Below are 14,619 nucleotides of genomic sequence, written 5' to 3'. Positions count from 1 at the left end.
TGGTGATCTTATAAGGGCCGATGAACCGGGGGCCTAACTTATGAGATGGCTGTCTCAACTTCAAATTCTTGGTAGACAACCAGACGAAGTCTCCTAATTTGAAGCTGCAGGGTCTTTTCCGCTTATCAAAAACCCTTTTGGTCACTAATGACACAGACACAAGGGCTTTCTTCACTTTCCTCCAAATACCTCTAAGGACCGAAACGACAGAGGAACCACCAGGCGTGGAGTCCAGGGGGTCAAAAGAATTGGCCTTAGGATGATGCCCATACACACAAAGGAAGGGAGAGATCCCTGTAGCAGAGTGAGCCGCGTTGTTATAGGCAAACTCCGCCATTGACAGATGAGCAACCCAGTCAGTCTGACACTTGGAGACATAACACCTGAGGAACTGCTCCAGGGACTGGTTCACCCTTTCAGTCTGCCCATTAGACTGCGGATGGTAGCCTGACGACAAGCTGACAGAAATCTGGAGATCGGAACAAAATGCCCTCCAGAATTTGGCCACAAACTGGGATCCGCGGTCAGAGACCACATCAAGTGGCAACCCGTGGAGACGCACAACATGCAGCATAAATAATTCAGACAGGCATCTGGCCGATGGCAGCCCAACCAGTGGAACGAAGTGCGCCATCTTCGAAAACCTGTCAACGACAACCCAGATGGCTGTCATCCCCGAGGATTTGGGCAAGTCCACAACAAAATCCATTGAAATGTGGGTCCATGGCTTAGATGGAATAGAGAGTGGATGTAATGGGCCAACAGGAACCCCTCTAGGAGTCTTATTTCGGGCACAGATGTCACATGCCCGAACCCACTGATCCACATCCTTAGCCACCGAGGGCCACCACACCGCCCTAGATAGCAACTCCCGAGTTCTGGCAATACCCGGGTGACCTGCCGACTTCTTGGCATGGAATTCCAGGAACACTCGCTGTCTTAACCTAGGAGGCACAAACAAAAGACCTACCGGAAGGTCTGGAGGAGCCTGCTCCTGTGCTCTAAGGACTAATGACAAGAGGTCCTGGGTAATGCCCACTTTAATACATGATGGGGACACAATGGGCAACGGCTCCTCGGTGGTCTCCTGGATTGGAGCAAAACTCCGCGAGAGCGCATCAGCCTTGATGTTTTTTGACCCAGGGCGATATGTTATCAAAAAATTAAAGCGAGCAAAAAACAAAGCCCATCGCGCCTGCCTGGCATTGAGACGCTTCGCTGACTCTAAATATGCCAAATTCTTATGGTCGGTGAGAATTGAGACCACAAACTTAGCCCCCTCAAGCCAGTGTCTCCACTCCTCGAGTTCATCCTTAATAGCCAACAATTCCCAGTTACCCACGTCATAATTCATCTCGGCAGGTGAAAATTTACGGGAAAAGTAAGCACAGGGATGAAGGCGATTATCAGACACTCCCATCTGAGAGAGCACTGCCCCAATACCCATCTCAGAGGCATCCACCTCCACCACAAAAGGACGCCCTGGATCTGGGTGTCGCAGCACCTTGGCTGAGACAAATGCCCTTTTGAGACGGGCAAAAGCCGCTTTGGCCTCACGAGACCAGTGAGCAACATCCGCCCCTTTCTTAGTGAGTGCCACCAAGGGCGCCACTATAGACGAAAATCCAGCGATAAATCGTCTATAAAAATTTGCAAAGCCCAGGAAACGCTGAAGCGCCTTCAAACTAGTGGGCTGCACCCAATCCAGGACTGCCTGTACCTTGGAACCCTCCATTTGGAAACCTTCTGGGGAGATAATATATCCTAGAAATGCGATTTGCTGAACTTCAAATTCGCACTTCTCCAGCTTCGCCCCAAGCCGGTGGTCTCTGAGTTTCTGGAGGACTAAGCGTACATGCTTCCGATGTTCCACCAGGGAATGGGAGAAGATTAGGATGTCATCTAAGTATACAACTAAGAATCTATCCAAATATTCCCTGAGCACATCGTTCATGAAATCCTGGAAGACTGCCGGGGCATTACAGAGCCCAAAAGGCATCACCAAATATTCATAATGCCCTGAGTGGGTATTAAAGGCAGTCTTCCATTCATCCCCCTCTCTTATTCGGATTAGATTGTACGCACCGCGTAGGTCAATCTTAGAAAAAATGGTGGCAGTACGAAGCTGGTCAAACAAGACCGAAATGAGATGCAGTGGGTATGAGTTTTTAATCGTGATACGGTTCAATTCCCTGAAGTCGATGCAGGGTCACAATGAACCGTCCTTTTTACCCACGAAGAAGAACCCCGACCCAACTGGAGACTGTGAAGGTCTGATAAATCCTTTAGCCAAGTTCTCCTGAATGTACTCTGCCATAGCCTGAGTCTCAGGACGTGACAGGGAGTACAACCTGCTCTTGGGAAGCTTAGCATTCGGCAACAAATCAATGGCACAGTCATAGGGGCGATGGGGAGGTAGTACCTCTGCAACTTTTTTGGAGAACACGTCCGCAAAATCTGCATAACACCCTGGCAATCCTGGCAAACTTAGCTGCGAGAGCCTGACTGGAAGGCTCAAGCAACTCCTGAAACAATCAGTACCCCAACTAAGAATCTCCCCAGAGACCCAGTCAAATTGAGGATTGTGGGCCCTTAACCAGGGTAACCCCAACACCAATGGGGCAAAAGTACAGACAGTCACATAAAAGGACAATTTTTCAGAGTGTGTGGCTCCAATAAACAAAGAAATCTGGCTAGTGCAAGAGGTAATTTTACCCTGGGATAATGGTTCCCCGTTTAACCCACAAATCTCAATTTCCGACGCCAAGGGTACTAAGGAAACAGAGTGTTTCAGGGCGAATTGGCGGTCCATAAAAACCCCGTCGGCCCCACTGTCCACAAAGGCCCCAGTCTTGACAGTTTGACCGAGGATCTTCAAGGTCACCGGAATGATAAAAGTCTTCTTGGGAAATTCTGACTTCTGACCTGACAGGATATTTCCCATCACCCTCAGGCCCTGAAGTTTTCCGGCTTTTCTGGGCATGATACTACCACATGACCCTTATTCCCACAGTACAAACACAACCCCTGCTGTCTCCTCCGCGTCTTCTCACGCGAGGAGAGGCGGGTAGCCCCAATCTGCATAGGCTCCTCGGAAAAATCCTCAGAGTCTGAGGTTCCCTTGGGAAAGAAGGAAACCTCGGTCTCCCTTTCAAGCCTACGCTCTCTCAGCCGTCTATCCACCCGGATGGATAACTGCATGAGCTGATCCAAGCTATCAGGCAAGGGATATTGTACCAGTTGGTCTTTTATCTGGTTAGAAAGACCTCTTCGGTACTGGTGTCTCAGGGCTGGGTCATTCCACTGGGTATCATGGGCCAACCTCCGAAACTCCGTACAGTAAACCTCAACTGGCCTTCGCCCTTGCTTAAGGATCGAAATCTGAGCCTCGGCTGAGGCCGTCTTGTCAGGGTCATCATACAACATGCCCAGTGCCGTAAAAAAAGCATCAACACTTTTAAGCGACGGACAGTCAGGCTGCAACCCATATGCCCAGACCTGTGGGTCTCCTTGTAGCAAGGAAATCACTATGCCCACCCGCTGAATCTCTGACCCAGAAGACTGAGGCCTAAGCTGGAAATATAACTTGCAGCTCTCCTTGAAACAAAAGAACTGCGAGCGATCTCCAGAAAAACGATCCGGAAGATTTACTTTCGGCTCCTTAACCCCTGAAGGTGCTGCTGCTGCGGGAGCTCCGCCAGCGGCCTGGGAGGTGTGCATTTTAATGGACAAATCATTAAATTGACGAGTCAGGACCTGCACCTGATCGACCACCTGTTGCAACGTATTTTGAGGGGTATGCTCCATATTCCCACAAAATTTCAACAGGAGTATTGGGCTGCTGAATATGTTATGCACACCAGTGCCTGCAGGAATGTACTGGTGTTAGAACAGAGAGGGATGCAAAACAAATGAACTCACAGACAGACTGGGAAATATGACATAACGTACACAGAAGGTGATAGGGTAACAAAACCAACACAGAGTGAACAGAGAAGCCCAGAGGCTAAGAAACTGGGTGTCTCCCTAGTATTAGAAATGCTCAGATGGAAAAAGCAAGATGTTGTGTTTTAATACGTAGAGAACCCGAAATGCTGTTGCTAAGGGCAACAGCAAAACCCTAAAGGGTTACCAACGGGTGTGGCAGTAAACTCCTTGGTCAGAGATGGAATAATAGACACAAGGAGAGTCTCCACAATCCTAATTCTCACTTGCAGGGCCCAGGTACAGCTTACTGCCACTAAACTGACACATGGACACCCTGCACAGTGAGAGAGGATTAAGCAGGCAGGTCTGAAAGTACAGCCACAAACCTGCTGGGTTCACAGAATATCAAAAGAACCTCAGCAGGCTAAACGACTGACTCCAGTCTTACTGCTAGGTCTGGATTGGCAGAGTGTAGTACCAAATCCCCAGGCCTATTTGCAGTAAGCAACAACAAATACAAAGCTACACAGTACTGGCTAACTTTCAGGAACTGACTAATCAACAAAGATTCAGCAGCATCTGCTTAACCTGAGAAGAGGCCTTATAAAGCAGGTGCTGTCCACGCCCCCCTCAGACCTCACAGACTGTGAGCACAAAAACCAGCACCGGATCCCCTGCCTGTAACCACTGCACAGCAAAAGACCCGAACCGGAGTATCAGCTGCGCTCAGGTTACTCCGCTAGCACTTGTCTCCCGGTTGCCATGACGACGTGGCAGCACAGGGCAGGAGACCCTAACATTTTTTCAGTATTTTTTCTAAGGGTACATGACCACACCTCCTGTGATTAGGCTATGCCCCTTGAAAAGTACCTGGGCCCAACCTGGCTCTCGACTGCCCTGGCTTCAGGACTGCAGCCCCCCTCATGTAAAATCCGCCACCCTGCTCACTGTCAGTAAAGCCAGATGCCGTTTGGCTTCACTGTGACTGGCAGTGACTTCCTTTGGAAGTCCTACCTGTCAGTCACAGACACTACAGCCAGTCCCATTGGAAGGTGTTTCTTCCCTCCGGGACTGCCAGACCGGGCTGCAATAGGCAGAGAGATGGCTTCCTGTAGGGCTTCATCAGCCCTAGCCTGCTTCTAAGGGCTGCAGCCAATGCAGTCCATAGAAGCCATGGTTTTGCGCATGCACTGTACCGTCACCTCTATTGCGCATGCTGGGTCCCAGAGTCTGTGAACTGTATATAGGGGGACCCAGGTGGTGGTGGAGACCCAGCAGTATCGCCAGTAGCAGCCATCTTCCTCCACCAAGGTAGGAGCCGCCGCTGGCAGTGGCAACACGGTCTCATAACTAAGGGGGACATATGGAGGTATTGCTCATAACAACCAATCAGATTCTAGGGGAGATATTCAATTGTTTGAAAAGTCGGTTGGGTGTCTGTTTTTTCCTGTCTATTAGGTAATGCCTCCACTTGTGCTCTTTAGCAGGTTTGCTACAGTAATTTTGCCTTTAAGGGTCAGAATCATGGACAGGTTGAGTGATGATTATATTATTATTATTATTATTATTATTATTATTATTATTATGCGTTTGCAGGATTTCCTGTCCAGATTTCATGCAGAATTTCAGCCAGGTAAACATCTGTAACCACATCCCGTCTTACTTAGACTTCGGAGAGCCGCAGTACGCCTGGGAGTCCTGCAGTTATTACAACCAGTGGGTGAGAGGCAGCACCGCCGGCGGCTGCAGCTCTGCAGGTTGGTCACTCATTATAAACATTTAACTTACCAACTTCCCTGCAGCATTATGGGCTCCATTTAACAATGGTACTTGTTTTTGGTGGCATGTTTCGTTTCGTATCACAGTGATAGTATGCCGCCAGTACAGTTACCATAACTGACAACGAGGTCCGGCACTATTTTGCTCCTCTCGGTGGCGCCGAAAGGGTCAGTGGGTTTCGGGGGAAGCGAGTACTATGTACCCGGGCCTGAAGGATGGGCCCAGCGGGGTCCTGGGTCTACGATCTCCATTCTCGCCCACTACCATTGACCATGCCTGACATTAAGCAGTGAAGATTGTAGACTGTTGCTGTAGTCTCCTCTCACTGCCCAATGCACCGCTGGGCTGCTATATAGGCATGACCAGCAGTCGTGGGCCGAGAGTGTGTAGTCTGCAGTTCCCACCCTCTCCCATGGAGCTGCCATCCTGTTCTGAGCATGAGGCGGCACATATATAACTTTGTTCAGGTTTTTTCCAGGGGGCGTGGCCACACCGTCCCGGATTTGGCCACGCCCCCAGCACCTGGGGCCCATCAGAGCTCTTGACGGCCCGGCCTCCTCTGCGTTGTCTGAGCTTGCCGCTGTTTGCTAAATACTGAAAGGATGCCATAACCCCTTTTATTCCTATCACATGCAGCTTTCTATATGACCCTAACCCTCTACACACAAGATTTATATCAATAGTTTGCCTAGATTATTTTTTACAAACTGCCGGTGATTAAACCTTCCCAGCACCTTTTATGTATTACACTCTACACTGTCACTCTCCGGCTAATATATCTTTAGGTTGTCATCTTCTGCTATTACAGCGCAATATTCAGCACCCTGCAACCAAAGAGAATCTAATTTACATATCATTTCTCTGTGTCACTAATATCTAGGTCGCGCATTATTTAGCATTTGTCTCTTTAATACCTACCATAAAATAATGTATGAAATTCACTTGTGTAAATTACATGTTAACCAATAGTTGAATTATGCCATAAAATGTTGAATGATGTAACTGGCCAAGAGTAGGAGTTTGGTCCAAAAAACAAGTAAAAAAACAAAACAATAAAAAACACCCCAATAGATTAAATGACAATTTTACAATATAAATGTACAAAATTTCATGTATGTACTGCCATCTAAAATAAATAAGCCTGCACGCTAAGTCCAGCCTAATATAGTCTGTTTCCTTTACTATAGGCTATCTCAGGGGTTGGCAATATGCGCACTCCTGCTTCTGTGGAACTACATATTCCAGCATACCTTGCCACGGTTTTGCTGTTAGGGCAAGCTAAAACAGTGGCAGGGCATGCTGGGATGTGTAGTTCCATAGCAGAAAGAGTGCAGCTATGATATGTGACTGGTCTGACAAGAGTAGGTGTTGAACGGAGGAGGCCATATTTACTGAGGGCAGGGGATTATGGGTAGCGTCATCATGATGATTAGCCGACCCAGTATCATGAGACTTCTGGCAAGTTCCATACAAGAAGGATACTTGGCCTACAATAGTCACAGTCCTCTTAGCACAGGACATCACTGGTCAGTAATGCTTTGGCTGGGGTACCTCAGACCTTCAATACCTCCAGCCAGGGTATTATTGGCCACAGTGGTGGAGCAACTCCCACTGAAGCCATGGGCGCAGAGGTGAGAGGGCCTGGCAATGCCGGACTGCTCTATTGAGTCTCCCTCAGTATGGGGGCCACTTCTGAGTATGCACAGAACCAAAGCTTCAATATAGGCTTCACTGCACATACACCTGCCCCGTGCAGGCTAGACAGAGAATAGCAGGGACAGCAGGAAGGGGTGGACAGGCTGTCTTGGGCTCTCCCTGACACTGCCTATGGGATCTGTGATGCTGTGTTCCTCCCTTGATTGTCCATTAATGCTCCCAACTCTGAGGAAAACCACAGTGGTAGCATTTGCAAAGACCAGTCATGTATAAATATACTGCACCATGTAATTTCACTGCTCTGATTGTTACAGATGACATATGGAAGAACCCCCAGTATGTGATCACAGTGACTGAGTCGCAAGGAGCGAAGAGGGGTTACAATGTGACGGTAGCCCTCATGCAGTGCCTGGGCAATGAGCGGAAGTACAACCCTCGCTGGTTACCCATCGGCTTCTCCTTCTGCAAGGTACAGCTGCCACCTAGTCAGAGACACGCATTCCTTTACAGCGGTCAGGTGATGACCCGGCACATGCTGGAATACTTGTAGCTGAAGTATCTCATGGAGCCTGCTTTCATAATAAATCATGGACTCATGCACACGGGCACTGAGTATATACGGTATGCAGTCATGGTATACCGACGCCGGGATCCTGACCGCTGAAAATGACAACAGCCGCAATCCCGGCTAACAGGGGCTATTCCCACTCGTGGGTGTCCATGACACTCATAGAGTGGGAATAGAACCTTTCGGCGAGCGCACCAAGCCACCGAGCCCGGAGCGTGGCGAGCTCAGTGAGCCCGCAAGGGGACTCTTTGTGCTCGCCCCGCTTCCGGCATACTGACGATCTGGATGCTTTTGTCGGTATAGTGACGGCCGGCATCCCAGTCGTCGGTAAATCCTACTAATCCCGTATATACTGTACACTCTATGCAGGTATCTTGTTATACTGGGGCTTCAGTCGCGCCAAATATTCCCTCTCGGTGCACCAGGTCCCGGGAGTCTTATTCGCAGAAATGAAACAGCTGTGAGCGACAGAGCTGCATTGGTAGCGTACACTGACCACTGGGGTGTGTGACATTAGTACATCTGTGTGCGACGGAGTTTACATATTAAACGCACTTTGACGCTGATAATTTAGAAAATAATAAAAGTGAATGGAGCTGATTGGCCGGTGCGTTTATCACCTTGCATTTATCACTGGTTTATCACTTCCCTATGCCTTCTCCAGGTTAATACATCTGCCCCCTTATGACAAGCGCTGACTGTCCCTTGCGTCAGTTTCAGAGTTGCCTGCAGCACTCGCAATCATTACAGTTTGGTTTATTCCAATGCGATCTACAGGAACATTTAGTGTATCAGTATACGGTGCGGTAGGGAGGCTCTGGTAATGTTAGCAGGGGGACAAAAGCTGATATTTCTGTGCATTTAACTGACAAGGTACACAGATCCAGGTGCAGCGTCGCATCTGTCAGAGGCTCGGCCTGCAGAACCACATAGACCACACGGAAAAAAGTAATTGTTGTTGTATCTATTTTCACAGGTGGTAGTCAAGGTAAGAAATCCATAAGATGCTGGTTATATCATCAACAGGTAGGTGAAGAAAGAAATGTGTGTGTGTATTTGTGTGATTGCTATGGGCACTTCAACTTCTGCACTTTGGCCCTCATTCCGAGTTGTTCGCTCGCTAGCTGATTTTAGCAGCATTGCACACGCTAGGCCGCCGCCCTCTGGGAGTGTATCTTAGTTTAGCAGAATTGCGAACAAAAGATTAGCAGAACTGCTACTAAATAATTCCTTGCAGTTTCTGAGTAGCTCCAGACCTACTCCTAGATTGCGATCACCTCGGTCCGTTTAGTTCCTGGTTTGACGTCACAAACACGCCCTGCGTTCGGACAGCCACTCCCGTTTCTCCAGCCACTCCTGCGTTTTTACCTGGCACGCCTGCGTTTTTTAGCACACTCCCTGAAAACGCCAAGTTGCCGCCCAGAAACACTCGAGCTTGTGCAAATCTCCAAAGTTTTGTGTTAAATTACTTAGCGCATGCGCACTGCATACCATGCACATGCGCATTTTCCACCTAATCGCTGCGTTGCTAAAAACGGCAATGAGCGAACAACTCGAAATGACCACCTTTATCTCTCTCCAAGGGCGGGATGCATGAAGCTGTATTTTGCAGTCAAACCTCAGAAAGTGCTGTTTTCAGGGGTTTGGTGACCGCATTTAGCATATGCACCAAGCTCCAGAATGTGATACATTCTGGATCTTGGACGCTGGGTAACGCAATCCTTAGACGTTACACAATAAAAGCCTATGGGCTTCTCTCGTATTTTGCAATGAGAGGGATCCAATCGAATCCTCCAATTGTCCCCTACAGCGTGTGCATCATACTACGAATGCACAGACAGACTCCCGGGTCACAAACCCAGAAGTCTCCACACCGCAAAGGACAGCTCTTCTCAGGAGAGCTGTCCTTTGCTTAAATCTTCATGCAGACGGTGTCAGTAAATGCCGGTATGCATGCAATGCTTGATGCATTCTGCCTCAAGACTTGTTCATACTTGCTTACTTCCAGATCACATTGTCGCATACCCAAAAAGGAGGTAAGATTGTCTTTGACCCTTTAGGACATAACAAAAGGAATTTTTGGACAGAGTATGGGGCAAGTTTAGCGACGAGCCCTAATGCAGTTAAAATGAGGTGTTCTCTATAATCCTCATACAAAAAGAGGTTGCAATGACACCAGCGCCCGATCTGATCCAATTGGTTTCTTCCCTGCTGCTACACTATATGTTCATGGCCAAGATGAGTCCACAGCCTTCAATACACTTGGACAGTGCTGTAGATAGAAAATATCTAATTAATCTAAAATTATAATGTGGCTGGAATGAATGTGGGAAGGGTTAATACATAAATGTATTGGAGTGCCAGTTGGCTGCGGCTGAACCCTGATAAAACAGAGGTCCTGAAGATAGGTCACAGGACAGGACTGCAGCATGGCCAACTGGCAGGACTTAGGCTTGGGGGTTCAGTACTACGAAACACTGAACATGTGCGGAATCTTTGTTTTGTCCTGGATAGTGGCCTGACACTTAATCATCGGGTATCAGCCACAATCAAATCCTGGGTGTGGCCACATCATTTTGGGGGTCTGGCGGTACCTATTTGATAAATATACCCCTTAATCTGCAGTCAGAGGGATATTATAGTAGCCCACCTCATAATGTGGCTGCTACCTCCAGTGTAGGTAATGAGGTACTTCAAATAGGAAAAAAAATGTAATCCATTGAACACATGCAAGGTGAAACCTGTTCTAGCATAAGATCTGAGCAGAAATAAAGAGGAGAACACTGAGTTTTAGGCACACCGGATTAAATACAGCATTTTCCCCTAAAGCAATCTGGGTTTATTTTATTTAGATCAGCGCAGCTGTTTTGTTAATGGCTCACAGCTGAACCCCTTCACTAACAATCACCGACGCACACGTTATAATTGTATAAGCCTAAACGCCTCTGTACTCATTAGGAAACAGTAGACATAGTGTAGACTCTATATAGTAACAAGGCCTGGGCTTTCCATGCAATAAGTCACGCTGTATGTCTTCCTTCCATTTACAGTAACAAATGTTACTTCTCTCATACTGTGCTTGATGCAAAGCTGACACATTTTCCTGATGCAATGCAGTACTGCTATATAACCTCTAGGTGTCACTAGGAGGAGTTTTTGCACAGATTTGCTGGCTACAGGATTCTAATTGGGATTTGGGCAAAGGGGGTCATTCCGAGTTGTTCGCTTGCTAGCTGCTTTTAGCAGCATTGCACATGCTAGGCCGCCGCCCTCTGGGAGTGTATCTTAGCATAGCAGAATTGCGAACGAAAGATTAGCAGAATTGCGAATAGAAAATTCTTAGCAGTTTCTGAGTAGCTCGAGACTTACTCCTACACTGCGATCAGCTCAGCCGTTTCGTTCCTGGTTTGACGTCACAAACACGCCCTGCGTTCGGACAGCCACTCCCCCGTTTCTCCAGCCACTCCCGCATTTTGTGCTAAATTACTTAGCGCATTCTCGCCTTAATCGCTCCGTTGCGAAAATCGGCAACGAGCGAACAACTCGGAATGACCCCCAAAATACGACCAGTTCTCAGCAATATTAGACAAATCTACTCTTGCCATGGAAGGGCCTGAATCTTGGTCGCACGCAATGAGGTCGTAATTCCCGACGGCTCCAGTAATTTAAAGTCCAATGCGAACATCCTGAATCAGATGCCACGGCCGTAACTAGGTGTGTGCAAAGGGGGCACCCCACATAGTGCTGCATGGTAGGGGGCGCTGTTGATGGCACTTGTCAATTATCTGCTTTAGTTACTTTCACTTGCAGTTTCCCCTCTTTTTGAAGCCCAGCATCTCCTGACCGCCTCTGTCTCCTACCCTGACCCCTTCTGTCACTAATATCCATACAGCATTCATGGACTCAACTTGAGATTTCTTTGTTTTTCAGTCACACTGTACATTATTACTTTTCAAGATGCTGACATACCCGGGATTCGAACCCATTGCCTGTGGCATTACAGTCAGATAATCCATTCATTGAGCTATGAATTCTAACTATTTGAAGCCTACCTTGTACTTTGTGCAAAAAAGATCAACATTGCTGCTGAGCAGATCTATGTAGTGTGTGGCTGCAAGAGATTGGATGTGTGGCTGCACACTACATAGATCTGCTCAATTGCAATGTTTATCATTTTACAAAGTACCAGTAGCTTCATATAGTTCTAACTAGGTGATTCATCGCGCCCTACGGGTGCTCTTCACAACGTCGTAAGGGACCCCCTTAACCCTTGCACACCCTTGTGGTGTGCAATATTTTTATAATATGGAGTATTACATCCAATCATAATTGTGTGAGTGGTTAAATATTGCACGGACAAAGGGCGTGCAATGGTTAAGGGGTGGAAGCCCCTTGCAACGGCGTGAACAGCGCACGCAGGGCCTAGTGACTCACCTAGTAGGTGCTTTGGTTGGGGGAGTAGGGGGTGCGGGGAAGAGGTGGATGGGATCCTGGGGCGCCATGGGAGGGGCGGTCACGGTGGTGCCACAGGTGGGGGAGGGTGCGTGGGTGCCGTGGGTGGTGGTCCGGAGCCGCTGCGGGTGGGGGAGGAGCAGTTGCGGGGTTGCTCCGGGTGTGGGAGGGGTGGATGCGGTGGTGTGGCGGGAGGTACGGGTGCAGGGTCGCTGCGGGTGGGGGAGGGGTTCCGGAGCTATCGCGGGCGCTGGAGGGGGTGTGTGGAGGTGCCGCGGATGGGGCCCGGAGGTACTGTGAGTGGTGGAGGGGCGGGTAATGCTTATCCTGCTTCTACTCCTGTCAGCAGCTAAGCTGCTGTCCTCCTTTTGGCAGTGGCTCTCCCAGAGACTCGCACAGCAGGCAGTCACTATTGTTTGCGCCGGTGTCCCAATGCGCCGCATTACAGGGAAGAAGACGTACTCAATAAACTACAGCTCCCAGCAGCCCTAAGGGGCGGAATGCTTCGGTGCTAAGGGCTGCTGGGAGTAGTAGTTTACGTAGTGCGTCTACTTCCCTGTAATGCGGCGCGTTGGGACACTGGTGCTAACAATAGTGACTGGCTGGCAGAACTGACTGACAGGCTGAATCAATGTAAAAGGTGAGAGTGCTGTGCAGTGTCAGTGACACTACACACAGGCCCAGCGCTAGCCGCTTAGCAAAGGGATACAGTGCAGGGAGGCACCAGGAAGGAGAGACGTTCTCCCTGCTCTGCATCCCTGTGCTGAGCTTCTGCTGCTATCCCTGCTGCTGCCAGCTGCTGTCACACATGCAGCGGCGCCGGAAGCACAAAACCTTTTCTCCCCCTCGGTGCCGGCAGCACAAAACCTCCTCTCCCCCCTCCCCTTGTTTTGTTCATATGTTTGTAAATCCAGTCATCAGGACACATAGACATGTGAGTTCACTGCTGTGCTGTTTATTCCATCACCAACTCCAGGCACACTGCACACTGGACCACCCATTTCCCAGCATCCCCCTGGTCCCAGGGACCATCACTGAAGATTCAGGCTTGCACATGTTAGTAAGGGAGTGTCTACAAATATTAAGCATTCTAATACACTAACATCACATCCTCTTTTCTTTAAAGATAAGCCCTGTACGCTTCAATGCAACAATAAACAACGTCATATTAAGAACATCATCTAACACGTTTCAATGAGTCTCTCAGGTCTGCGTATTTCCCTTTTGGTTCTTTCATATACAGTCTGCGTTTCATTGACCATATTGGACCTTTCTAGAATCGTGGTTTGTTCACCATTATGAGGATCATCATACATGTCAGATGAAGGGTATTCTTCAGTCATGTTGTCTTCATTATGGTTAGGTTGAGATCTTAAATCCACCCGATTTCTTCTTACTTCCGTTCCACGTTCTGTACGTATAGTATAAGATCTTGGTGCTACTTGTGCTTGCACAATACCTTTCTGCACCCAAATACCTTTCTCGTGATCTCTGAGACGGACTTGGTCACCCGATTTTAGATCAGATAAGCTTTTTGCTCGCCTGTCATGGAACAGTTTCTGTTTCGCCTATTGACGTTCCTTACTCAGTCTGACCAACGCTGAGTTATGTGTATTAAGCAGTTCATCATGTATCGGGAGATTTGCTCTAATCCTCCTTCCCATCAGCATTTGTGCAGGAGAAAGTCCATTCTGTAAAGGTGTACTGCGGTAGATTAAAAGACTTCTGTAGAAATCTTCTTTACCTTCTTGAGCTTTTTTCATGAGACTCTTTACAGTTTTTACTGAACTTTCCACCAACCCATTTGAGTGTGGATAGTGGGGACTTGACGTAGTATGGACAAATTCCCACTCATCAGCAAATTGTCTTAATTCAGCACTGGAAAACTGAGGACCATTGTCAGTGAACACTTCCATAGGAACACCATGCCTTGCAAAGATTGACTTCTTGCAATTGATTACGGCTTTACTAATAGTTGTATGTAGTGTCTTCACCTCAGGGTAGTTAGAGCAATAATCAGTCACGACAATGTACGTTTTCCCATTACAATCAAACAAATCTGCGCCAACTTTCTGGTACGGTCTCTCTGGCACTTCGTGAGGACTCAGTGGCTCAACTTGTTTCGATCTATATGTAAGACATAATTCACATGTAGCTGTAGTCTGTGCTATGTCTTGGTTCATTCTTGGCCAATACATCACTTCACGCGCTCTCCGCTTACATTTTTATTCTCCTAA

General features: G+C 48.2%; 1 protein-coding gene across 1 annotated transcript in view; it reads left to right on the top strand.

Moving 5' to 3' along the window:
• The window catches only part of LOC134910651 (calpain-13-like), a 162,646-nt gene that overhangs the window by 80,706 nt on the left and 67,321 nt on the right, over window positions 1–14,619 (top strand). The window contains exons 9-11 of the mRNA XM_063918938.1: window positions 5,524–5,684; window positions 7,677–7,831; window positions 8,907–8,918. Of these exons, the coding sequence (XP_063775008.1) occupies window positions 5,524–5,684; window positions 7,677–7,831; window positions 8,907–8,918 (328 nt within the window). The remainder of the gene's footprint in view (window positions 1–5,523; window positions 5,685–7,676; window positions 7,832–8,906; window positions 8,919–14,619) is intronic.

This window comes from Pseudophryne corroboree, chromosome 4 (genome assembly GCF_028390025.1).
Source record: "Pseudophryne corroboree isolate aPseCor3 chromosome 4, aPseCor3.hap2, whole genome shotgun sequence".
Lineage (NCBI taxonomy): Eukaryota > Metazoa > Chordata > Amphibia > Anura > Myobatrachidae > Pseudophryne > Pseudophryne corroboree.
Note: the sequence above shows the minus strand (reverse complement) of the source record. Positions and strands in the feature narration are given on the sequence as shown.